The 26,523-nt window shown below is 45.9% G+C and overlaps 2 protein-coding genes across 3 annotated transcripts in view; both read right to left on the minus strand.

Moving 5' to 3' along the window:
- Window positions 1–1,708: 1,708 nt before the first annotated feature.
- On the minus strand, window positions 1,709–12,470 carry VPS4A (vacuolar protein sorting 4 homolog A). Of its 2 annotated transcripts, none has more exons than XM_082863578.1 (11): window positions 12,327–12,470; window positions 8,764–8,875; window positions 8,516–8,663; window positions 7,183–7,244; window positions 6,966–7,085; window positions 6,194–6,350; window positions 5,469–5,617; window positions 5,024–5,105; window positions 4,584–4,803; window positions 3,046–3,186; window positions 1,709–2,560 (listed from the first exon to the last, which is right to left on the minus strand). In XM_082863578.1, exons 1-11 carry the CDS (start codon window positions 12,345–12,347, stop codon window positions 2,459–2,461), a joined length of 1,314 nt encoding a protein of 437 aa, XP_082719704.1. In that variant the 5' UTR covers window positions 12,348–12,470; the 3' UTR covers window positions 1,709–2,458. The 2 variants fall into 2 exon arrangements, with proteins under 2 accessions (XP_082719704.1, XP_082719703.1); XM_082863577.1 differs by having other exon boundaries at window positions 7,183–7,241; window positions 12,327–12,455.
- Window positions 12,471–24,047: 11,577 nt separating this feature from the next.
- The window catches only part of SNTB2 (syntrophin beta 2), a gene marked incomplete at its 5' end in the record, with an annotated part of 94,879 nt that continues 92,403 nt past the window's right edge, over window positions 24,048–26,523 (minus strand). The window contains 2 exons of the mRNA XM_082863379.1: window positions 24,048–24,228; window positions 26,021–26,205. Of these exons, the coding sequence (XP_082719505.1) occupies window positions 24,136–24,228; window positions 26,021–26,205 (278 nt within the window). The 3' untranslated portion in view covers window positions 24,048–24,135. The remainder of the gene's footprint in view (window positions 24,229–26,020; window positions 26,206–26,523) is intronic.

Below are 26,523 nucleotides of genomic sequence, written 5' to 3' on the forward strand. Positions count from 1 at the left end.
CAAAACATTCTGAAGATTCCTTACAGGCTCTGCGGTTAACCGTCCTTAGTAATGCCTTTGTAATGCAGATCAGTAGTATTTGCCTGAAGCTTCCTGAATCAAGGCCTAAAAGTAAATGATTGCCCAGGGTGGACTGTGGAGAAAGCCTGAGACTACGCTGCTGACAATATATGAAATTTACTGTTATAACCAAATCCACATACAAGGAAGGATTTGATCAACTAGCCCAAGACACTACAACCCAAAGACAAAAAATTCTTGCATTTACAAGAAAGAAAATCTCTCCCACCTTGGCCAGATATTATCAGCTGCAGAACCACACAGATCAGCACCTTGACCTAATAAAAGTTTTAGAAGTCAACTTCCACAGCGAAAATCAATGTAGGCAGAAGGTTTAGAACAGAATTCCCAGGTAGGGAGGAAGTGAATTTCAGAGCAAGCGCTTAGGGAAGGAAATTCCTCTGCACATATTAGCCACATTGAGCATAGCCACCGTGCCAGCCTCAGTAGTGAACAGAACATTCATTTGCCCTGTTACTGGTGGTAGAGAGATAAATGGAAAGGCAGGGCAGCTGTGAAAGCTGTGACTAGAGCTGTGAGGATGAACCACGGCAGTCCTACAGTTTCTGTTAACCCCTGTGACTTGCCAAGGTGTTCAAGCAGTAGAAATAAGGAAGCAGGTTAAGAAAAAAAAAAAAAAGGCAAGAGCCTTCTGATTTAAGTAAAGGTAACCAGACACAACTAACTAAAATGAAGCAGTACAAGGAGGGGGTGGTTTATAGACCAGCAATTGGCGGCTGAAGGCACATAACTAATCAAGAATATAATAGGGGAGCTCCTGAGTGAGTGACAAAGATCCCAGCCACAGTGACATCTGGAGGTCAGGCCTGCTGATCCACCAGCACTGGAGAGGAACACTGGGCCTAAGCCTTCAAGGAACCAAGCAAAAGTTAAACACCACAGTGCAAAGCTAACAAGATCAAGAGGGGCCACATAATCAGCTCTGGACCATTCTGGTTGAAGATACAGAGGAAGAATGCTAGGTTTTGGAGGGGGAGGAGAGCTACAGGAACCGGATGCCAGGCTGCTTCTGCTGCCCCTCAGACAGCACTTCCAGGGCTGCTAGCTCTGGAGCCTTGGCTGTCTCACTATCAGGAGTCACAGATTCAAATGGCCACAGGGGCTGGACAGGAAATGCAAAGGAGGCAGTCCAGGTGGGTACGTGTGAGCTGGAGAACACAGTCCTCCTATGAACAAGAAAGGCCCTGCTCAGATGCAGCTGATAGGCTGCCTCATGGGGATTCAGGTCCAGCGTTCCCTAAACTACTGTTTCAGAAGCCAGAGATCTAAATTTTTATGTCAACTTGACTTTAAATGTTGGCAGCAGACCAAACCAAAGCACAACTGCAGGCCACGTCTGGCCCACAGGCTTCCCAGTTTGCAGCCCCTGATCTGTAGGCTGAACAACAAGAATCGCCCAAGTCCCTTAAACACCCCCACCGCACTTCTGAGGCCTTGGGGGAAGAAAGGCCTCATGAACCTGACTGGAGAACAGGCCCAGAAACTGCAGCAGCTGGTGACATTCCTGTTTACTTGCTACTCCACTGAAAAGGGAGCAGACCCCAGAGGATCTTTCTAGTAGAAGCAAGTGTGGCCTTCAAAGAGCCTCAGACAAGAGTCAAAGATGAGATCACTCAGGTGGCTCAAGAAAGGAAAAGGATTTATTAGCCCCTTTCCAGGACAGGGACCTGGGGACAGTGGCCGGGTTCAGTGTTCTCACATTCAGAGGGAAGAAAAGGCAGCAGGGAAACCCGACTGACTGCCTTCACTCGTTCTCATCTATACAGCTTTGTGCTCACAAAAACCATCCTCTTCTCCTGCAGGGAGGACACAGGGCCCGGAGGGAGAGAATGGCTTGGCTTTACTCTTGGCCTTTACAGACAGAGCCGGGGCTGGGGACCCAGGGCATCAGCCATTCTGTTCACATGGAGCAAAACTTGGGTCTGGAAGGGATGGGCAGCAGGGCTCTGGCCAGCCATTCCGAAGGTCTGCCGCACCAAGCCCAAAGCATGGGCTGCTTCCGCTCCTTGACGCTTCAGGCAGATCTTAACTTTATTTATAAACAAGACGAAAATCCAAGCAGCATTAATTTAGGGGAACAAAAAATGGTTTAAAAAAAAAACCATGGAGGAGCAGGACAAGGAGGTGGTGAGCATCCAGAAGAGGAGGAGGAAGCAGGAAGAGCCAGAATTCCACTGGGTGCCGAATGTGCTTCTGCGTCTCCGCGGCCGGGGAGGCCCTTCCTTCCTGCTCCCCCAGCTGATGGCCAGACAGCAGAGGGGATGCTGTAGTGACTTTAGGACAAGCCCTGGAGCCCTGTCTGGCCACTGCCATGGGGAGTACCATGGATTGACCCCAATCAACTCCCACCTTCACCATCACGCATGTGAAGAAGGTTTTAACTCTCCTGTCCAAAGTCCTCTGAGAATTTCTTCACTTTCAGGAGGTCATCTGCATTCACGGTGGGCCGAGTGGTGGCCAAAGACCGGAGCATGTCCGACTGCAAAGACAAGTGCTTGTGGGTGAGGGAGGCTGGGCTCCAGGGCCTCAGCCTGCCTTAGTCTCAACCCCATGCAGTCCAGGGTGGGAAGAGCCCTGCCGACGAGGTCACGCCCCAGCCCCTAATGCAGAACTCCCGTTGCCTGGTTTCTGCCTGAAGGCCTCCTGGGGTAGGGACGCTCCCCTCCTGAGGCAGCTCATGTCATTTCCAGATGGCCTACTTCCGGTTGAGAGAATCTAAGTTCCCATTATTTCTTAACTCATGTGAGAAGCTCTTTTCCAACTGCACGCCCACCACACCAGGCCCAATGGCAAACACTTGCCTCACAGAACAGGCAAGACCAGGATAAGGAGAGGCCAAGAACAGTCAGATGAGAGGCTGCCTATGCAACTGCACCAAATCAAACCGTGCTGACAGACATTTACTGGTTCCTTCTGTGTACAAAACAATCTCTGTGTAGTCCTCTCTCCCAGCTGGCCACTTACCATGCAAACCACAGGCTCTAAGAGTTTGTCACCGGGGACATCCATCCAAGTCATTTCCATGGCCCCTGGGTCCCCTGGTGAGCATGGGGTCAGAAGGTCGTCGATCATAATGCTAGGGTTGGTGCGGGAAGGGCCACAGACCTGAAACCAAACAGGAGTTTGACTGGCTGGAGGGGTTGCCCCATGGCATTTGGGGAAGGGGCGGGACGACTCAGGTTTCTGAGTCCTGAGCAGAAGGTAATAGCATGGTATGAACAAATGCCTGGGTTTCTAGATCATCAGTCTAATCTGACTGATGGGCTCCTTCAAACCCTTGGGCTGGGCAGTCAGTGTGGCTCCAAGTCTGATTTCAGAGGTTCGTGATCAGCATGCTATTCCAGCTACTATTCTCTGGAATCTCAATCTGTGGCCCAAATGCCTAGAAAGCTTCCTCTTCCTCATCAACTCCATCAAATCTCACCACAAGTGCAGTGACATCAAAATGTTTTTCCAACAGAAGGCTGCGTGCTCCATTGGCAACATCTCCCCAAATATCCCCAAGGCTCAATCCCTCCCATCATTCAACTCTTGACTCAGTGTCACCCAGTGTGGCATATCCTTTAAAAGTGAAACCTACCCACACCCCCTCCAAACCTCAGAAACACCAGACCTCCCTCCCTGGCTCCGTCTTCCCCTCATTACCCTCTAAGAAATGAGTCTTTATTTTGTTTGTTGTCTGTCTCCCCCACTAGAAACGAGGCTCTTGTAGGGCAGAGATTTTTTTTTTTTTTTTTTTTTTAAAGAAGATGTTGGGGCTGGGAGTTTATTAATTAATTAATTAATTTTTGTTGTGTTGGGTCTTTGTTTCTGTGCGAGGGCTTTCTCTAGTTGTGGCGAGCGGGGGCCACTCTTCATCGCGGTGCGCCGGCCTCTCACTGTCGCAGCCTCTCTTGTTGAGGAGCACAGGCTCCAGACGCGCAGGCTCAGTAGTTGTGGCTCACGGGCCTAGTTGCTCCGCGGCATGTGGGATCCTCCCAGACCAGGGCTCGAACCCGTGTCCCCTGCATTAGCAGGCAGATTCTCAACCACTGCGCCACCAGGGAAGCCCTAGGGCAGGGATTTTTGTCTGCTGTGGTCACAAGTGTCTCCCCAACACCCAGAACAGTGCCAGGCACACAGTAGGACCCTCGGCGACACCTGACAAACATCTGCTGCGTGAATGGAGTTCTTCTTCATGGTGTGTGATTTTGCACCCACTGCTTTCAGGCATGCAGCAGGGTCTACCATGCGCATCAGCACAGTGCTGACTGCAGGGGTGGCAGAGGTGACAGTCACGGTGCCCTGTCCTCTAGCATCACACAATCTGAGATGGTCGCCCTCCAGCCAGAACTGCAGGGGAGGTGGAAGCAGGTGTAACCCCAGCCCCTGGAGTCAGAGAACTCACCATGCACTTACCCTTGGCTCCCCAGGAGACCCAAAATGTGTCACCCAAGCAGCCAGAAAGCCAATATCCCCTTTCCTGTGACACTTTCTAAGCAATTCCTTGCTGGCCCACTCACCTTTTTGAAGTGTGTCGCTGACTGTACTTTCCTCACGGGCTGCATGAGGGAATCCCGCACGATGATGCTGATGTCTGCGCCCGAGTAGCCTTCCGTCTTCCGGGCCAGCTCGTGGATGTTGGCATCTGTGAGGTTGTGAGGAGTGCTCCCCAGATGCAACCGGAACATCTGGGCACGGGCAGCCTCCTCCGGCAATGGGATATAAATTCGCTTTTCAAACCTAGAGAGACAAGCACATGGCACGACTTGAGAGTGGATGGCGGGATGGTCTCAATGGAGAGGCTCGGGGGGCCCTCCAGAAGCCGGCTTCACTAAGGGCTCTGCAGACACGGAGAAGCCGCCAGAGAAACGGGGTCAGGCTGCACCCCCTGCTGCCAGCAGCAGGTTGACCAAGGCTGGAGACAGATCTCGGCCCCTGGCTCCTACTGGGGAACACTCACCTCCTTCTAATGGCTGAATCCAAAACCCACGGGATGTTTGTGGCACCAAGTACCAGAGTCCCATCATTGTTATTTCCCACCCCTGTGGAGAAAGGGAAACACAGACGCCAACTCAACACCTGCAAGGATCAGTCAGAACCTGTAGGAAGGACCTCAGGGACTTTGCGTCCTGAACTGGAGCTGTCCCTGTGACACCACCGTCAGGAACCCGGCTGGCTTTAGTTGGGTGAAGAGCCCTACAGCCCTGCCTGCCTTGGGAGGGGCGGAGAGGTGGCCAGCCAAGGCTGCAGTAACCTCTCCTCAATGAGAAGGAGCTAAGAATTGCTTCTCTGATATCCCCTCCACTGAAAGGACATTCAGGTCCAGCCACAGCTAAATAATGACGCCCTAGGCTGGCTTTAGCAGGGGACGAGAACCAGGGAGGGGACCCGGGACTGGCACACACCCTGCATCTGGACCAGGAACTCCGTTTTGATCCTTCGGGCGGCCTCACTCTCATTTTCGTTGCGGGATCCGCAGAGCGAATCCACCTCGTCAATGAAGATGATGGAGGGCTTGTGCTGCCTGGCCAGCTCAAACAGGTTCTTGACTAGCCTGTGAGGGTAAGACACAGGGTTGGGATCCAGACACCTGCACACATGCCCAGCCGGGGTCCCAGGCACCACCTCTCCTCTTGCCCTTCCCTTGGAGAGGCTGAGACGACAGAAAAAATAGTGGTAACAGATCCTCTGGCAGCACTGCACTGAGAGGAAGAGCAAGCCTTGGCAACAACTTCAAATCCTGGCAGCCCCGTTCATTAGCTCTGGTCTGAGGACAAGTCACTTCCCTTCCTCTCCGCCTCAGTTTGATCATCTGCAAAATGGGAGCCGGTGTGGGGAATAAGTTAACTGTATAAAGTCCCCAACAGAGAACACTCAGCTGAAACCCAGTTACTGTGAGCACCTTTCCCTTCCCTTCATGAGGACTTATGGCTCCCAAGTTCCCTTCCAGTCTCCGTTGGCTCTGTGAGGACCGTGTCCCACCTGACGAGCTAGCAAGATACCCCTCTCCCAGCTACTCTTCCTGGCCATCCACAGCGGCTCCTCTGGGAGGTGATTCCAAGGGCAGGGAAGCTGGACCACGAGCAGCTGCCAGGGCTGCCAGGAGAGTGGAGCCTGGCGGCTGACTTACTTCTCACTCTCCCCCAACCACTTAGACATCAAGTCTGAGGAGGACACAGAGAAGAAGGTAGAGTTGTTGGCCTCCGTTGCCACTGCTTTGGCCAGGTAGGATTTCCCTGTGCCAGGGGGTCCGAAGAGCAGTATTCCCCGCCAAGGGGTACGCTTGCCTACGAGAAAGAATGAACTGAAGTAAGCTTCTTCCTGACTGGGGAAAGGGAACAGAAAAAAGCAGAGGGGCCTCAGTCATGGTAAACACAGGCAGAAATGAAAAGTTCTACATGACAACTTTGCTCTAGGAGCAAAGGAGCAAAGGGAACTAAATCACCTGCTGAGGGCTTGATCCTAGCCCTGGCTCGTGACCCCCAGGACCTGGCAAAGTGACACTGGCTGGCACTGGTTCCTGACCCTGCCTACCACTGAGATGGTCAAGTCAAAGTTCTAGCCACAGAAGTGTTTCTGACACTGAAGAGAAGCCAAGGAGTAGATGACCGTGATGAGCAGGCCCTGGGCCCTTGCCTGCTAAGGGCAAAAGGGAGCCAAGTCACCATCTGCCACCTGGACACCTTCATAATGGGGGCCCTCAGCTGGTGGCCTCAGAAGCCTGATTTTTCTTTTTTTTTTTTTTTGGCCACGCCACGCGGCTTGCGGGATGTTAGTTCCCCGACCAGGGACTGACCCGAGACCACAGCAGTGACAGCGCAGAGTCCTAACCACTGGACCGCCAGGGAATTCCCAGAAGCCTGATATTTTTGCATCTGGGCCTAAAGTGGCTCAACTCTTACCTGTGAACAAGTGTGGGAATTTAATTGGCAAAATGACAGCTTCTTTGAGGGCCTCCTTGGCCCCCTCCAGCCCGGCCACGTCATTCCACCGAATGTTGGGCTTCTCCATCACGACAGCACCTGCAAGATGAGGGCAGAGCCTTCGACCTGGAGCCCAACTCACCAGGGGCTCCTTGCCACGTCCCCCTCCCATCACCACAGGCCTCAAGCCTCTTACCCATCAGCTGTTCTTGCAATTTCTTTTTCTCTGGATTATCCCCTTCACTGTCACTATCGCTGCTGGGAAAGGAGACAGAAGATGACAGGCTGGAGCAAGAGGCAGTTGGCAAGGGGGCTCTCAGAGCAAGGCCAGGCTCTGGCTGCCAGCCTGGTGCTAAAAAGATGCTTTCCCTGCTCAACAGTGGTGAGAGACCCACAGACAGGCACCTCGGGGATGTCGGGGCCATGCATCATCAGCACTCCCCTCTGGATCCTCCAGGAAACACTCTCATAACCCACCCTCGCTTCTTCATCAAGGGCATAAGAATCGCGGCATGTGTCCTCTCTAGAAGGCTGGTGAGGGACCTGTGCTTTGGCTGGACTTCAAGAGCAGCCAGGCAAGCACTTGGAGCTGTTACTGGCCTTTCATAGGAACTCAAAACAGGACAGCAAGTGGCTGTGCCTCCAGGGCCAATCCCTATTCGGACATAAGTAACTTGCCATCCTTAAAACTCTTCCAGCCCTCCTGAAGGTGCTTGCCCTCCTGCCCCTACCTCAGTGTGTCTTGCACTCTGGGCAGTCTAAGCACAGGCGTGTCCTCTCCGTCCAGGAGCAGGGCCTCCCACTCTGGGGAGGCAGCTGACACACCACCTTCCTCTCTCCTACTCCCCAGCTGGGCACCCTCCCCTCACCTCCAGGACACCACTGGCCTTTGTGCTCAAAACACAGATGGGAGGTGACAGGCTGTAGAGGGAACACGGCTTTAAAGTCAGAAACAGAGGCCCCGGGTGTGGGTCCAGACTCCATCAAGTACCAGCTCTGTGGTCATCCCTGAACCTCTCTGAGTCTGCTGCCATATCTGTCAGATGAAGATGAGAATAACAGCAGCTGACATTTATTCGATCCTTACCGCGCTCCAAGCCCTCTTCTCAGGGCCTTACCCGCATCGTCTCATTTGCTTCTTAGAGCAACACTAGGAGGGAAGTCCCACTACCTTCCTCCTCCTACAGATGAGGAACGTGCAGGCCCAGGAGGGTCACGGCACTTGTCCAAGGTCACACGGCTAGGAAGTGGCAGAGCTGGGCTAGATCCTCAGAGTCTGGCTCCCCACCTTGCCCACAGCTTTTCCATACAGATCCAATGAGATGATGTATTGATAAGTGGAAGTTTCCTGAAAGTGCCTGATGAAGGCAGCTGCAGGCATTATCACTATTATGAATAGAATTTCCCAAAAGGAAGGTGCTGGGAAAGTCCACAGCAGCATCAGCACCAAGATGACGGCGACACAGGAAACAGACACCTGTTCGTGGGGGCTCTGGTCCCCACCAGGTCTTCCGCTCATCCGTACTCACCCCTTGCTCTCGCTCTGGTTCTCTTTGACTGGCTTCTTGCCATGCTTCTCTTTATTTCGTAAATAATCCTTCAGCTTCTCTGCCCGGTCTAGGTACTGCATGCACTTGGCTCGAATGCTCTCCTTGGCTTTGTCGCTGTGTGCCTCATCTGCAAAGAGGAACCACGTAAGGGCCCCTGCGAGCCCCCGTGTGCCCGCCCTCCTCTCGCAGGGGCTCTGCGGCTGGGGAGGACCCCACGTGGGACTCACATTTGATAGCATGCAGGAAATACTCCACAGCATGCTGGTAGAGCCGGAGGGCCTCCTCGTAGTTCTTGGCTTTATCCTCTTCTGTGGCTTTTGTCACCAGATCAATGGCTTTCTGGAAAGGCAAAACATAACCCAGTGCTTCCCAAGAGATCCAGAAAGCCCCTGGGTTCCAGGCAGCAGGAATACACTGTTAAGAGATATTGCCAGGCCCAGGACTCTGTCAGTCACAGACCTTTATGTTGGCCTACTTGTCCAACATCAACTAGAAAGGCCCTGAAAGGAAGCTTTAAAAGACAGCCGTTCCTTTTCACAATACACTCATACAGTTAAAAGCAACCTCCTTCTCAGTCAAGCAGAAGCCTGATCATGTATCTCAGGTTAGGGCTCAAAGGGAGAGTTCACTTTCTATTTCACAGCTTTGGGGGAAAGAGAAATAGACCTGGACTGAGAGCCTGCAACAGGGCAAACCTCAGAACCAACTGATTGCTGTGTGGTTCAGCATGGGGCCAGAAACCGTCCTTGACCTCATGGGCCAGAGAGGAGCCAGCCAGCTAGGAAAGTCCTCCATCGACCCAAGAGTTTTATGAGATCTCTGCTTCTTTCTACTGGCCCAACTCACTTCTCTAGGCTGAAAAGAGAAGATAGTTTCCCTAAAGTTGAGACCTAGGGAAGGGATGCTTAGACGTGTGATTCAATACACCAGTAGATCCAGGAAGAAAAGTGTGTGCTTACTCCAGAGGCATATATGAGCTGCCAGTGGAGGGGAAGCGATCCTCTGGAACCTCCTAAGAACTCTGTGAGAGCCTCTGTAAACCTTTAAACCCTGTAGGCCTGTACTCTGCCCTGAACTTAAAGCATGCTGGATCTTTCAGGCAGCTGCCCCCCGACTACATATCCAGTTTTAGAAACCACAGCTTTACCAACCTGGGAAGCACTACCAGAATTATCCTCTGCAGGCTGATACAGCACTAGACACCAGGCAGGCAGAACCCACTGTATACACACAGTTCCGTCCACAGTGAACAATAAGCCTCCTGACCAGCTCTTGGCAGGGCCTGGGCATCTGTGCAGCCCTTTCTCATCTGAAAATAAGAAGTCTCAGAAAGACACAGGGAGTGCTACAGAACAAACAGACTGGGATAGATTACGCCAGGCTGATGTAAAACAAACTCACCAGGTTGAAGAGATGAGGAAAGGTGAGTGTTGGCTACTGTTTTCAAGCTTCAGCTCCCTACAATACTTAGAAATAGATAATGGCTAGGCACCCTGAACCTTCCTGCATAATTAGTTTAACCACAAGCTTCACGTGTCTACTCTCCTCCACGAGGCCCTTCCTCCAGATAGACATGAAAGGGGTGCCCCCATCACCAGTGGCTTCTAGTTTCCAGAACACACACCCCCAGTTCCTTGGACTTTTCCACTCTGTACACTTTGCTTGGGTCTGTCATTTTGAAAGGGGGGTTCAGAACGATACTCGAGGTATGCTCTGCCTCTCACATGGCAAGGCAGGCCCATCCCCTCCCTCCTTCTAGATACTCTATTAATTATTGCACCTCAGAGTATATTCGGTTGTTCTGGCAACCATAAAGAGTTTTTCACATACAAGAGGACTGAGCTGCAACTTGGAGACGAACAGTTTTGCATAACAGCATGGAAAGGTGACAAATAAAACTACCAGCCCTGCTGAATCTCTAGTAACAGGTGTGCCAAAGGATGAGGATGGAAGAAAAGGGTAACAAAGATGTGCTAACAGAGGAGGTGGCAAACTTTCTGTAAAGGAACAGAATGTAAATATTTTAGACTTTCCTGCCATACAATCTCTGTTGCAACTACTCAACTCTGCCTTTGTAGCCCCAAAGCAGCCACAGACAATATGTAAACAAATGAGCAGAGATGTGTTCCAATAAAACTTTATTTATAGATACTGAAATTTGAATTTCATGATTTTCACATATCATGAAATATCCCTTTTTTCAGACACTTAAAAACGTAAAAACCGGGTTTCCCTGGTGGCGCAGTGGTTGGGAGTCCGCCTGCCGATGCAGGGTATGCGGGTTCGTGCCCCGGTCCGGGAGGATCCCACATGCCGCGGAGCAGCTGGGCCCGTGAGCCATGGCCGCTGAGCCTGCGCATCCGGAACCTGTGCTCCGCAGCGGGAGAGGCCACAACAGTGAGAGGCCCGCGTACCGCAAAAAAAAAAAAACAAAAAAAACCCATAAAAACCTAGGACACGATGTTAAGTAAATGAAGCCAGTCACACTGGACCACATATTATATAATTCCATTTATATGAAATGTCCGGAATACGGAAATGCATAGGGACAGAGAGTAGATTAGTGTTTGCCTAGGGTTAGGGGGAATAGAGGGATCAGGGGGGTGATGAAAGTGTTCTAAAAGTGATTGTGGTGATGGTTGCACAACTATGAATATACTAAAAGGACTGAACTGCACACTTTAAATAGGTGAATTGTATGGCATGTGAGTTATATCTTAATAAAGCTGTTCTTCTAAAAAAAGGAAAAAACATTCTTATCTCACAAGCCCAATAAAAACTGGGCAAGTGAGATCTGCAGGCCATGTCTGTCGACCCGTGTGATAACAGCTTCTGCTGGTGGATGGTGGGGCTTGGCTTTGGACTCCAGCAAATTCCTGGCTTAGTACCCCACTGTATTCCACGCCTCTGTTCCTCTCTTTTTGTCCACCTGGAGTAACCATCCCTCCTCCACCTCCAGGTACCTGCATGCCCCCCCCAGCCTTTGACCACCCAGACAAATGCCTCTTCTTCCATGACCTCTTGCCTAACTCTCCCAAGCACTGTGTCTGTCATCACTTAATGAGCACTTAGTATGTAACCGACACTGTGTTAAGAATGCTTTACCTGACCTACTCAATCTAGAACCACTATCACAACAACCCTATACAGGGTATTACCCCACTTTACTGACGGAAAACCCGAGATTCCAAGATCAGCTAACGAGCGCCCAAGGTCACATGCTAGTGAGTGGCAGAGCCGAGATTCAAGCTCAGGTCTGAGGCAAAACAGTTTCTGTTTTCCGGCCCAGCAAATGCCGGCAGCACCTGGAGGATGGGTCAGTCATGCATCCAGGTGGCGCCACCCCAGCACCACCCGACGCGATCTAAGGAATGAACGAAGGGTCTTTGGCCGAGAAGAGGAAATCGGAGACCGTGGAAGGAGCGGGGGTTTGTTCGAAGGGAAGCAGGAGGAGGAGGAGGGGAAGCCAGCGGCCCGACCGCGGGCCCAAGCTTCCCGGGTGTTGCTTGTGAGGCCCGGGTGAGGCTGATCCCCAGGGCAGTCCCGGGGCGCCGTCTACATGTAGCGGCCTCGGGGCTCTGCACGGCCGAGGGAGCCGGGCGTTCTGGACGAGAGGCGACCCTCGGCTCCGAGCGCGAGAAAAGAGAAACGGGCGGAGGCGACGACAGGGCGACGGGGCGGGGGCGCGAGGCCGGGGCTCCGAGGAGGCCGCCCGCCTGCCCGCTCGCAGGCCCCGCCGCGCCTCCTTCGGCCTCCTCAAGCCGGGCCGGGCCGCGCCGCGCCGAGGTACCTGGAGGGTTGACGTTGTCATTTCATCTCCTGGGTCCGCCCCACACCCCGCGGCGCTGCTTGCAGCCTCGGTCCGGCCCCGAGAGCCGAGGAGCTGGTTCGGCGCGGGGAGCGCGGCGGGTCGGCGCCGGGCACGAGCAGGGTGGCCGCTCGTAGGGGAGCGGAGTCTGAGGGCGAGCGAGTAGCGCGGCGCAGAGCGGTCGGGCCCGAGCCGCGCGGCTGCCCCCCGGCGGTCACGACCGGCACTGCAGGCGCCGCTCCCCGCCGTGGCTGTGGGACTAGGGCCCGGACGGGGCAAGGGGCGTGTCGGGGGTGGGGCGGGACTGGGGGCCCGAGGGGGCGGGGCCAGAAGCAGAGCAGAATGGAATCCTCAAGTCCTGGATCCCATTTTGAATACCACAGCACCTATAGGGCAGTTTTTACTCGCACAATAAGCCTGACTTCCCAGAGCTTTGGGTTCCTGATGTTTAATAGGGTATAATAATAATTAGTATCTACCTTGTCTGCCTTTCGGAGAAAATGAATGAGCTAGCTAATGTAAACAGTGTACCCCGCACTGGGGCTCAGTCCCTGGTAACGGGTTATTATGAGGCCGGTGGCGCTGTCTGAAGCCCATTCTGTTTTGCTTTATACTACTTTTCTCCTTAGGAAAGTGATTTTCTTAGGCCTCCAAAGCTAGGGGCTCTACCCAGGTGAACTTAGGCAGAACAGATTGGTTGTTCACATTCATTGAGTTCAGCATGTTTAAAAAACCAATAGGAAGGATCTAGTAAAGAAAGCTAGCCAACGGAAATAGGACCAAAGCCTAGGTGGGTGGATTGGCTGCAGACATTACAGTGGAAGCAGAGAAGATAGTTGCCTACCTAGGCTGGCCAGAAGGTAACAGGAAGTTAGGAGAGTACCTTTGGATGGACTCTGTTTTCTTGGTGAATTAGAAGGAAAGAGAATCTGCTGAGAGAGAGGGAGAGAAGGTAGAAGGCCTGGGGTGTGAGGAGAGTAAGGATGGTTTGAAATCATTTCAAGTGAACTGTGTTAAGGGCAAACCTGGTAAAGGGTGGCAACTTCCATAAATGTATAGAGATGACAATTTGTTTTGGATTTTTCTCCCCGGTACTCGGCTGCTCGAGTGTGGGTTCATCCATGAGGCTGCCTTGAAGATAGAGCATCAGGGGAATTCACAGGTTTGGTGAGTGTGGTACTACAATGGAATCAGAGCCAGGTAAGGTGGGAAGTGAATAGGGAGAAAGTAAAAGTGTCAGTGGACTAATTGAGGACTCCAAAGGTTGAAGGATAGTCACAGTGGGAACACACTGGAGAGGGATGCTTCAGTTTTTAATTTTGGAAATGGCTCTGTTTCAGGTATAACACAGTCGAGGGGCTACCATGGGAGCTGGAGGATGGGTGACATGGAGCGAAAGGGGCCATCATCACACACGGGGAGTTCAAGGAACCAAAAGGCCCGGTGCTGAGCATCCCTGTGGACACTGGAGTCAGGATAATGGCAGGAGTGGCAGGACAAGGCCTTTGAGGAGTCTGGGTGAGATGAGGAGGCAGACACCCTCCAAATCATGGCTTCTCAGCTTCTACCCTGAAACACTGCTCATTTAGACACTGATGGCTGAGTGGAGAGGCTTTCATTTGATGTCTGGCACCAATGATGTTATGTTATAGTCACTATGCTTTTGCATCATTGAGAGCACAGGGCTGGGGCTTTTCCAGGGGCCTGGCACAAGACAGATACTCAATATCTGCTGGAAGAACTAATAATTAACTAAAGAATTAATAAGCAAACAAAAGAGAGGGACCTAACGGGTGGATAAGCATGAAACAGAGAAACTGAGAACATATTAACTCCACTTACTTGATAGGCTGTTCCAGATGGAAGACAGAATTAAAATGAAAAGTCCCTACAATTAGAGAAGTTTGTATTAGCCTGCTAAGGCTGCCATAACAAGATACCACAGGGTGGCTTAAACAATAGAAATATATTTTCTCACAGTTCTGTAGGCTAGAAGTTCAAGATCAAGGTGCTAGCAGGGTTGGTTGGTTTCTTCTGAGGCCTCTTTTCTAGGCTTGCACATGGCCACGCTTTTGCTGTGTCCTCAGAGAGTCTTTGTTCACATGAGCCATGGTATCTCTTTTTCACATTTCCTCTTCTTATAAGGATACCAGTCAGATTGGATTAGGGTCCATCTTAATGGGATCATTTTAACTGGATCACCTCTTTAAAGGCTCTATTTCCAAATACATTCTGAGGCGCTGAGGGTAGGGCTCAATGTATGAATTTTGGTGGGATACAGTTCAGCCCATAGCAAGGGCTGGCGGGGTTGAGTTCCACTGGCTGTGTTCATCTTCCCTTTGTTCTGCCTACTCTGTTCTGACCTCTTGCTTAGCTTGTCTTGAGTGAGCCTGCTGTCCAGACGCTGACTGCTTTACAAGGCAGAGCTTCCGGGAGGAAGCCCCGCCTCCTAGAGGAACTTCTGTCCTTCCGATGGGAAACCAGAACTCCTCCCCATTCCACTGGATCACCGGTCGTTGACTTTCTTCTAGGATGCTAACTTGAAAACAGGCTCTGAGGACACCTCAATTCTGCAGTGGTGTTGCCATTGCTGGGGTGGAGGTGTGAATGGAGGAAGGAAAGGAGGAATAAAGGCACTAAATCTAAGTTATTTGTGGGCTGGCACATGGAGCACGTTTAGGCTTGATTCTGAATCAGATCAATAACTTCATGTTCTTTTTCACTAGAGCAGAAATCAGATTCTCAGCTCCCACATTTTAGGTAGAAAGTCATTGACTTGCAAATGCCCAATTCCATTTGATCTTTTTATTTTTAAGTAGTTGATTTACAATGTTGTGATAGTTTCAGGTGTACAGCAAAGTGATTCAGATATATATATATATTTTTTCAGATTCTTTTCCATTATAGGTTATTACAAGATATTGAATATAGTTCCCTGTGCTATGCAGTAGGTCTTTGTTGTTTATCTATTTTATATATAGTAGTGTGTATCTATTAATCCAAAACTCCTAATTTATTGCCCCCCCTTCCCCTTTGGTAACCGTAAGTTTGTTTTCTATGTCTAATTCTATTTCTCTTTTGTAAATACATTCATTAGTATCATTTTTTTAGATTCCACATATAAGTGGTATCATATATCTGTCTCTCTTTCTAACTTACTTCGCTTAGTATGATAATCTCTAGGTCCATCCATTTTACTGCAAATGGCATTATGTCATTCTTTCTTATGGCTGAGTAATATTCTGTTGTATATATGTACCACATCTTTATCCATTCCTCTGTCGATGGACATTTAGGTTGCTTCCATGTCTTGGCTACTGTAAATAGTGCTGCTATGAACACTGGGGTGCATGTATCTTTTTGAATTAGAGTTTTTCCGCATATGTGCCCAGGAGTGGAATTGCTGGATCTCATGGTAAATTTATCTATAAGTTTTTAAAGGAACCTCCACACTGTTCTCCATAGTGGCTGCCCATTTGTTCTTTCTTGCACAGCACTTTTCTATATTGGGTTCTGTTGATGCTGAGGATGTGGCACTTGTTGTAAACCCAAGCTTGGACCAGTGAATCAACTCTCCTTAGCCAATACAACCTCATAAAATCAGACTATACAAACTCCAGCATTCTAGGGCTCATGCCAAGCAGTAGGTTCTGAGCAATTTGTTAAGGAGCTTCTTGGTTGGGGGCATGAACAGTGTGGAGGAGGAGGAATAAAAGCAAGGTTTAGGGCTTCCCTGGTGGCGCAGTGGTTAAGAATCCACCTGCCAATGCAGGAGACACGGGTTTGAGCCTTGGTCCAGGAAGATCCCACATGCCGCGGAGCAACTAAGCCCGTGCACCACAACTACTGAGCCTGCGCTCTAGAGCCTGCGAGCCACAACTACGGAAGCCCACGTGCCTAGAGTCCATGCTCCAACAAGTGAATGGACAAGAGAATGCAACAAGAGAAGCCACCGCAATGAGAAGCCCATGCACCACAACGAAGAGTAGCCCCCGCTCGCTGCAACTAGAGAAAGCCTGCGTGCAGCAACGAAGACCCAACACAGCCAAAAATAAATAAATAAAATTATAAAAAACAAGGTTCAGATGAGTAACATTTTGGAGAGGTAGGGCCAGGGCAAAATTCTGCTGAGATATCACACAAAGTGACTGATACTGAAATCAATGGAGCAGTGATCTCCAAACATGATTCTTGAGAAACCATCTGTCACTTGCCCCTCCTCTGTGTGACTCAAAGTTTGATAAAGCTCAGATTGATCCAGTGATTAAGCTCCCATCACACAGATGGTCAGTGGTAGAACTACAACCGAAACTAAGTTTTTAGGAGTTTGGAGTTGTCCTAAATCTGTTTAAAAATGGCACCAGAAGAGGCTAAGATGTGACAACCAAACACATGTGATACTGGATAGGATCCTGTGCCATAAGGGAAAAGGAGACATTGTTGGGACGATTGGAGCACTTAAATGGGGTCTGTGGATGGGTGGTAGTGTTGTACCAAAGTTGATTTCCTGATTGGGAGGGCTGTAGGGTGGCAATACAGGAGAATGTCCTTGTGTTTGTAAAGTACACACTAGAGAATTTAAGGTACACACTAGAGAATTTAAGAATTTTCATCATGGCAGAAAAAGACAAGAGAAGGTAATGGAACAAATGTGGTAAAATGTTAACAACTGGGAAATTTGGGTGACACGGATGTAGGAGTTCTTTGTACTGTTCTTAAACCTTTCCTGTTTAAGTTTGAAACTATTTTAACATTAAAAAATGAAAAAAAAATACAAGTCTAAAAGCAGTTCTTTTATTTACAGTATAAAGGTTACAAAGGTATATATGTATTTATATATATAATACCCTTAAGTTGCAAATTTCATTGTAATGTACAATGCTCTATGTTGATGTGCAACTCAAGGGAAAGTGTTGTCTATGCATTATACTTACACAGTACACATAAAGCTTATTATTACGAACACAAATACTGCCCTGTTTTATGCCATGGGTTTTGATTTGGTAGTCTGGTGATGCCAGAAGACTTGAGACCTAAATTTTAAACAACACTTAAAAAGAAGTCTTGTTTAAATACAGGGTTCCAAAAGGAAGGAAAACACCAGAATATCACATACTTCTAATTCTTTCTAGAAGTGTCATCCTAGCTTTCTAAGTCTTAATACTTGAAAAAATGAGAGTTGCGTAGGACAGAATACATACAAGAGGGTATAATAAAAGTTTGCACAGATTAGCCAAATCAGGCCTTTATAGGTAGTGGTTTGCCACATTATTTTCTAAAGGACCTTGGGTCTGGTACCACAAGGGAAACAGATTCTTTGGGCACCCAGGTCTTATCACGCTGAATCCATCCAACAGACTGTAAACATAACACTGGAGTCCTAACTAGAGAAAAACAATCAGAAATTGGTTCTTATGATAGGGCAGGTTTGCTTTAAGGTGTGAAGAGTATCATCAAGATTGATGATCGTGCCAAACCCAAAACTTAGTTTAGATCATTTCTCCTCCTCCAAATTCTGTTAATTCACAAAACAGAGGTGAAAAAATGTAACTGACACCCACCTGAACAGGACTGAGATAGAAGGAAAGCACTTCTTCCAACCTAGGAGGAACAGACACTTAACATGACAATACTTATGTGCTGGTTCCAATAGTATACAATCATTAGCACCTGATTGTCAAAGGGCAGGTTTAAAGTAAAGACCAAGACATTGAAGGCATGACCTAATTTGTGTGCACAACTCCAGGACGCTGAAAACCAAGGGGAAGGAGCCCATGAGACTGTGTTCCCTAAGCCATTCCAATCACTGACCTCTCAGGGCCTTTCTGGGCATGACAAAGGATGTTGCCTGAAAGGCTGCCTCTAGTGATAGATGGAAGGCAAGCTAGATGGAAAGGGACTGTTACTGAAGGAAAATATGGAAAAATTCACACAACTGCTCTTATTTTTTTTTAGGTGCCCTTTCTACTGAGTTTGAATGTCTGAGTGTTCTAGAATAAGTGGAATTTTGCTAAGTTTTAAATATCTTCATTATTTTGATCTCTCAAATGGAGCAACAGTCCATCTACCACATGTAAGGACTTTCAGCAAATGAGATGTTTAAAGGCTGCAAATGTGAAAATGACTGGGTCAGCACAATCTATAAAGTTGGTAGATGAAATATACATTTATCTTTTCTGTTTACAGTTAAAAGAAACTTTTCTTTAAAAAGACTTTCTCATTGATCCACTTTGGGCAATAGAGCTAACTTTTTGTCGTTGTTGTAATTTATCTTACTAAGGATATTCTACACTAGTCTCCTTCACAAACTAAAGCCTGATTTTGAATTAAAAAATGATGCATGATGAAAAGACCAACCTACTAAAATGTGCTTGGAGTTCTTTCATGCTAGCATGGATCAAAGACTGAGCATCCTTTTAAATATTTTCCAATTTGCCAGATAAGCAGAACTGCAGATATGCTTTGGTAAAAATATGAGGTGGTTAATTACTTAACCTCTGACTGATAAATAGATGGCATGGTGTGATTGAGAAGTAATGGATTATGTGCTACTTGAGGGCAGGAACTTTCTTTTGGACCTTTCAGAATGCCTGTGCAGAACTGTACATTAATAAATGCTTATTAGATGAAAGAATCCATGAATTAATATATCATTAATTAGGTTTGCAGTTTCAAAAATTTCTCTAGGGTCCCAAAGAACCTTTTGTCTATTCATAAAAGACTTCTATCACTTTGGAAGAGGTGATAATCAGGTTCCAAAGGTGTACATGTGACTAGGATAAAGAGGGACTCAAAAACTTTTGCATTTGTGTCAATGGCAGGGAGGTAAGATTATTACAAAACTGAGTAAAGTACTTACAGGACTCAGAAGTTAGAAATCTACCACAATACCTAATCTTACAATAAAATGAAGTATCATTTCTCTGTTATATCCTTTTAGTTTCAACTAATCTATTTTGTGGCAATTCAAGGATTACAGTTCATTTGGTAGATTTTTGTTGACTACAATCAAATGTTCATTGGAGAGCAAGCAATCATTTACAAACAGCATATTTATGCATTATATCAAATGTAGATTCACTTTTAAAACCAGAATATGCTTTGGTTCAGTCACCTAAAATGGAAAGGAAGAATAGAGGTGACAAGAAATTAAGCTCACGTTTATCAAGTTTATAAAAGAAGAAATCTTGTTAAAATATTTTTCAAGTTAATACACAACAACCATTCTTCCAGTTGGCAGTTTAACTAGTGTCAAAAAGAGACGTGTTCTATTGTCTATTAATTGTACCTTACTTTAACTTGAAATTATCACTGATCTGCTAGATGTGTGTATGTGTGTGCTTTAGAGAAAGGGTTTCAAATCAACCACTTAAGTAGTCTATTACTAGTATAAAATAAATTTCACTGAATATCCTTATACCATAGGAATAGCTATATTGCTCAAAACACATAATCCTGATATACAGCATAATTATTTTAGAATTGTCTGTCATCACACATTTATTGAGTGTCTCTATGCCCAGCACAGTGAAATATATAGCTTAAAAAGGGGGGCAGGGGTTGGGGGACTGCTGCTGTCAGTTTTTAAAGACAGTATATATAACAAAATAATTGTAGATTATCAAAAAATTAAAACAGGGACACAGAGAGAATGGTAGCAGATGTCAGAGTCCTCTACTTTGATCTAATGGAGAAAAAAAAAAAGCCACAATAAGAATTCAAATTTAAATGAAAGAGATTTCCAATCTCAAGGTAGGATATAATACCACCTGGCACGTAATATACCTGATAGAGATATATAAAACAAATGAATATGACTATAATCAAATTCAACTTAAAGTTTAAGCAGAATCCCAAAGAAGTCTCTTTTCCTTACACAGATATGCAGATCTCAATGTGCTTTGAGACCAAAGAGATCCAGCATTTTACTTCATTGGATATTGAAAGAAAACGACCTTTGGCTTTCTAACCAGCCATTTCATTCATGGCGTCAACAGTGGATGGCAGCGACATGAAAATGTATGCTAGATATTTGGATGGTTTAAATATTATGTACAATCAATAGCTTATAACCAGTGAAAATAATAAGAACATAATTCAGCATAAGTGTCTAAGATACAAAATAAGCAGAGAAAGTGCTTAAGTCTACAGGTCTTCCCTGAAAGCTTCAAATATGTTTAACTCTTTGAGTAATTAGGGCTTTTAATAGATTTTGCATAGCAGCTTACATGATAATTTGAATTAAAAATATGGATATAAATTAAACAAGGAGACCTGGAGGTTCTCTCAAAATTAAAAAAATCCATTATAATCTTTTCTCGAAAGTGGACATACTTTTATCCATCAAAACCATTTACAATGAAATGTGTTTTTTCTAGGAGAAACATAGTCTTGTCCAGATTCCACACAGTTTAAATTTTTTTTAAAGAGTAAATTTTGGTTTATTAGCTAAGTGCATTTAATCGGCTGAAAAAAGCTTTGTTACCATTCTGTTAGGAGGATAAATTAAGAAAATAATCAGTAACAACTTTAATCATTTGTTGGTTAGAGTGATTTTTTCACTTATAAAAATATAATAAATAATTTGATCCCTCCTGCATGCAATAATTGTCAATAACAAACTTTGTGAGAGTACAGATGATAAAAACAAGCACTATCAGACTTTAGCTAGCCTAAAAAGTGCTAAAACATGGCTTTAAAATAGATGAATGCCATTTAAAGTAGTATTTTTGATTCCTGTACATGTCCCAATATTTAATCTGAAACTCTACTAGGTAGCTGAGTTTATAGTTACAACTACCTAATAAATACTGTATAAACATACATTAAAGTATTTCTTCATATAAAATATTAGATACTAATTTCCAGGTAAGATTTGTTTGAAGACTTCAGGAAAGGACTCACCTTTTCCAGAAAAAGTATAATTGAGCCTTTTCTTCCTTTCCTTTTTTTTTTTTTTTTTTTTTTTTCCGGGGGGAGAGGGAGCGGAGACGTTTTAGAGAATGAGGAGGAAGAATTTTCACACACCAATTGGCTGCTCGTAGGCATCTGTGTGGAATGTGGAGAAGACGTCTAAGCCCCGGTTCCCGAGGGCACGAGGAGTGTCCATCGGAATGAGGGGGCACTACTATGCAGCTCCTTTCCACTCTACACATGGAAGCCCACCACATTCTCAACAATTTTCCTATTTCAAAATGAAAAAGAAGTGAAAAGTCAGCTGTTCTATAAAAGATGTGAAATATCAAAAATGCCCCTCTTCAGTTATCACTTGAAAATAATTTGCCACATTCTGGCATCTTAATACAAAATACCTATTTATCAAGGCTGTCCCATTCATAAAAAGCACTTCATTTGTGGTTTGAAAATCCCACAAACACAATTAAAGAACAACCTGGTCACCCATGATTGGAAAGCTGCTGAAGTATGTTAAACAAGCAGCTGAAGGGCTCTTGCTCTTGGGGCGCTAGTGGTCAAAGGAAACCCTCCATACACTTTCATTTCACATCAAGACTCAAAAGATACTAGAAACCTATGGATCTTGGTGCTATGACAGCTAAAGCTTGAGCAAAATGAGCCGAAATGCACATAATGCTTACCTCTCCTGCCCACATTTTAATCATACCTTTTAACAGATCTTTTTCATAGAAGGAATGAGCAGCGTGGCTCAGAAGTTCTCCCAGAAAATATTCTCAGTGGCTTAGCCTTTCATACTAACACAGAAAACCTCACCAAATGGCTTTGCTGCAAAAGTCTGTGACTGCATTGTTCGACTTCTCAGATTAATAATACTCTCACTGCCAAAAGTGTCTAAGCTCCCTTATCTGAGGGTATTGTGTGTTGAAATTCTGCTTCCAGAAACCATAGCTGGATCTTCAAGATTCTTTCTTCTCTGATTTGCAAACGTATGCCAGATGGAACCAAACTTAGATTTATGAATTTTCAAAACATAAAAAAGCTCTTAAAAGATATATTCTAGTCTAGATTTCAATTTCCAGTTTTAAGTAGATCAGACTTTGGGGACTGGAGCTGGGGGAAAAACTCATTTATGGGGCAGAGGGAAGACAATGAGGTTACAATGTCCAACTAGAACTCTCTCTGCTCATGAGTCTGCTCTTTTATATGTCCCACCTATAGGTCAGTCTGCACTCAAACCAAATAGCTCTTGCTTTGCAAATAGTATATTTGTGGGTTTTTGGGTTTTTTTTTCTTTTTCATCTTTGGACTGCTACCCTTCTCCACCCTCCATAGTGCTCACGTCCTCTTATGGCATTCCTGATAACTCTAGTAAATGAGAACTATTCCTAGAACTTTCTTCAGAGAGCAGAGAGAACATCAAAGTCAGTGTTACCTTTTCTTTCAGATCTGGGGACTGTGCTAACCTTGACATTTTATATAGCTATTATACTATTTTAAATGTTTTCAGATACATACTCCTTCATAATTAGGAAAAAGAAGCTGAGTTCTCCAGTACCACAAAATCAGCAATCTTACTGCTGCTATGTGCTAATGATGATATCTGACAACGCTTAGCAAAGCCCAGGTAGCTGTTCCATGGTCTCATCACCCTGCCCATTGTAGGATGCATCACTGAGCCAGCACTGAATTAGAGTTGCTGACGGATGCCACTCTGTTGCCACAGAGGGAGAGGGCCAGGGCCAGGATCCTGCATGGGCTCACACAGCTCAAAGCAATGTGCCATGATGTTTGTGCTAAAGAGCGAGCTGGCTTCACTGACAAAGTGTACTCTTTCAACAAGCTGGCTCTCCAGGATTTGTCTTCCTTAAAGAGATCTGCCAACTAAAAAAGATACCGCACTAAGGAAACCCACCGCAAAAATTATTCTTCAATATTAGATAGATGATCTCCCTGGAATGGCAGTGATATCCAATCATTCAAACTAATAAAGCTCCACTAACCCTAACCAAAGGCACATTTGGTAAGCAGTAAAAAATGGCTTAGGCTAAAATGAGGATTTTCTTTTAAAATAAATCTTATCCCCTGGCTCCTACAAAAGATAAAATCAGAAAATCCTAAAACAAGCAAAACTTTTCTTTCAAAGCAGTGGTTTCCAACTTGTTTTTCAAGTTGGTCACTACTAGAAAGGGAGTGGAAGGCAAGGTAAATCAAATCTGGCAAGTTCTAAGTCTTAAAGTTAGCACTTATGAGTGGCAAAGCTTGTGATGCAGTGGGAAGTGATGGCCAGGGTGGGATGCAGGGAGAGCCATGACAGATGAAGAACCCTTTGGTGATGCAATTCAAGGACTTCCTAGGGTAGAACGAGTAAGTGAAGACAGTAAAATCCAACAAAATGTATAAACTATATGGAGTGACCAAGAAGCACGGGCTGCTGCAAACTAGCACCTGGTTAGAGATAGCTGTCCTAAGCAAAAGATCAAGGCTAAGCCTGAAACAAATTCTGTTGGAAGAAGAAGAAAAAGAAAAAAAAAGAAACTATTAGATGTTTGATTATGTCCAAAAAGAAAAAGAATGAGCCACCCTTCTTATCAAGGGAAATAAACCTAATTACTTAGAAACCACATTAGGAAACTAGACAATAAATCAACAGCCTTATTTTGCAGCTTACTAGAGTCCTAGAATTTCTGGCAAGGTAGTTTGAAAAAGGCAAGCACTTCTTTAAACATGGTTACAGTTCAGCAGTGATTTGTAGGTCCTTGTCAAGGCACTGTGCTGGAGGAGAGAGCAAAGAGCTTTCTTTTTGTGCTTTTTTTTTTTTTTTGAGGTGGAAATACTTCTTGTGACATTCAAGGCTCTTTACTGATTTTTTTGCTGCTCATACAAGCAGTCCCATGCGAGTGACTTTGGCCGACAAGAATGTGTGCAACACAAATACTATCGGCTTCGGACAGGAGTGCAGGTCCATGGTCTGTGGAGAAAGGACATTAATTATCACTGCTATATACAGATGCTTTAATAAACAAACATGCAAAATAAACAAATTTGGACATGATGTTCTACTTTTTAAAAAGAACTTGGATAATGGATGTGCCAGATTTATGGCAACTCTTTGGAACTTAGAGCCGCAAATGGAAGTGTACTCTGAAGTAAGGTTATTCTATGTCAAAATTAAACACCAGTATGAAATTTCACATCCCCAATTAGGACACTATTGGTGGTGTACTAGATTTCACCATGCCACGTAGGAAGATGTAAAGGAAAGAGGAATATCCTATATGGAAACCACTGACTGTAAGTATATTTCCCAGGGGGAATCACAGTAAATTCAGCTGAAGTGTGACCATCTATGTGTATGATTTTTGATACCCCTTATCGGTTTGTGGTGGGAATGACAACTCTTGAAGCTAGTTGGGAGGGCTAGTTATACCTTTCTAAGCACAGGTCTCTAATTTGGACAGCTGACATCAGATGAACAGGCTTTTGAAGTCCATGGCTATCCATAGTTTCCTAAAGGTTCATCATTTAAAATAAGATTTCTAGGGCTTCCCTGGTGGCGCAGTGGTTGAGAGTCCGCCTGCCAATGCAGGGGACACGGGTTCGTGCCCCAGTCCGGGAAGATCCCACATGCTGCGGAGCGCCTAGGACCGTGAGCCATGGCCGCTGAGCCTGCGCGTCCGGAGCCTGTGCTCCGCAATGGAAGAGGCCGCAACAGTGAGAGGCCCGCGTACCGCAAAAAAAATAAATAAATAAATAAAAATAAAATAAAATAAGATTTCTAGCCACAGTTTTCTCATTTGGAGTTTGAACTTCATTATCCCTAAGATCTGTTTCAGTTCTAAAATTTCAAGATTCTGTTTTTCAAATTTACACCTATCGTGACTGTGTCAATGGACATAAGATTTCACGTATAAGACAAGACTTGAACTACTGGCTCAATACTGATAAGAGAGAAATGGCATGACTTTGACTTCTTTATCATGATTTCTGATTTCTAAAGTACACTTGACACACTTCTCTAGTTCTCCAAGGGGACTCATGAATTCCTGTTGATATTTCCTTTAAAGGACAAGGAAGTCAAAAAAGATGATGGCGGGCTTCCCTGGTGGTGCAGTGGTTGAGAGTCCGTCTGCCGATGCAGGGGACACGGGTTCGTGCCCTGGTCCGGGAAGATCCCACATGCCGCAGAGCGGCTGGGCCCGTGAGCCATGGCCGCTGAGCCTGTGCGTCCGGAGCCTGTTTTGCGCAACGGGAGAGGCCACAACAGTGAGAGGCCAGTGTACCGCAAAAAAAAAAAAAAAAAAAAAAAAAAAAAAAGATGATGGCTGTATGTACATATCTCCATATCTTTTTTTTCTGATCAGCAGAATTTCTGTAGCAACTGTCACTTTATTACTTTTAACTCTTATCCCAACAAATTGCTGATAATATCAATGGATAGAATTCATTTATTAAAGTTTGCCAGGTTTAGTATTTTGTACCTTATATTTGTTAAAAGCCTGTTTCTTAAAATGGCTATTTATTTTTTCTTTCTAAAATTCAAACAAAACTTTTAAAAAAGGGAATGATTTCCTAATGTAGGAAAAAAACCCAGTGAAACCCCAAAACCAAACCCATGCATCTTTGAAAACTGAAGAAGAATTTCCTGGCTCCAAATGGAATATCAGTCTGTAAGCCCATAATTTTCTATAGAAGAGGTAAGAAGCAATAGGAAGAAAGAGAATACCTATTAGAATAAACATGTTTTTCAGAAACACGCTTACCAGTTCTCCCTCAGGACCACCAAAATCCAGATACAGATTTCTGATGCCATCATCAGCAGACATTTTCAGCCTTTCGAAGGGGTAGCGGTACAATATGCTGCTGGAACCTCCATTTTCCCTGGAGATAGTGAACCCACTTTCATAGTGGACAGTGAGTCTTACCTCTTGGCCATTTAATGTGCAGCCTATTGAAGACAAGAAAAAACATCATTAATAAAGTTACTACTTCAGTTAGAAAATGATAAAGGCTTCTCCTGACTTCTAAAAAGGGAAAAGAATCTTCTTGAGAATGTGTGATACCTAACCTATTTGGAACATCCTGAAGTGAGTCTTGTTTTGGTCACTCAAGTCAACATCTTATTTGAGATGAGGAAGAATTTCCATAACTTTCCTTGACATCTGATCTGATTCAGTTCAATTCAGTGAGTACCAAGTGAATACTTGTGCTGACAGTAGGCTGTATATGGTACTGGAAAAGTAAGAGGTATGGTCCCTGCTCTCAA

This window comes from Leucopleurus acutus (genome assembly GCF_964270905.1).
Source record: "Leucopleurus acutus genome assembly, chromosome: 20".
Classification (NCBI taxonomy): Eukaryota; Metazoa; Chordata; class Mammalia; order Artiodactyla; family Delphinidae; genus Leucopleurus; species Leucopleurus acutus.

Bases quoted from the DNA above. Each gene is read 5' to 3' on its own strand.
- VPS4A (XM_082863578.1), bottom strand. From the start codon at position 12,347: ATGACAACGTCAACCCTCCAG. The intron at 8,664-8,763 runs GTGAGTCCCACG...TCCTCTTTGCAG, and splicing joins TTTCCTGCATGCTATCAAAT to ATGAGGCACACAGCGACAAA. The intron at 5,618-6,193 runs GTAAGTCAGCCG...TTACCCTCACAG, and splicing joins TGGTTGGGGGAGAGTGAGAA to GCTAGTCAAGAACCTGTTTG.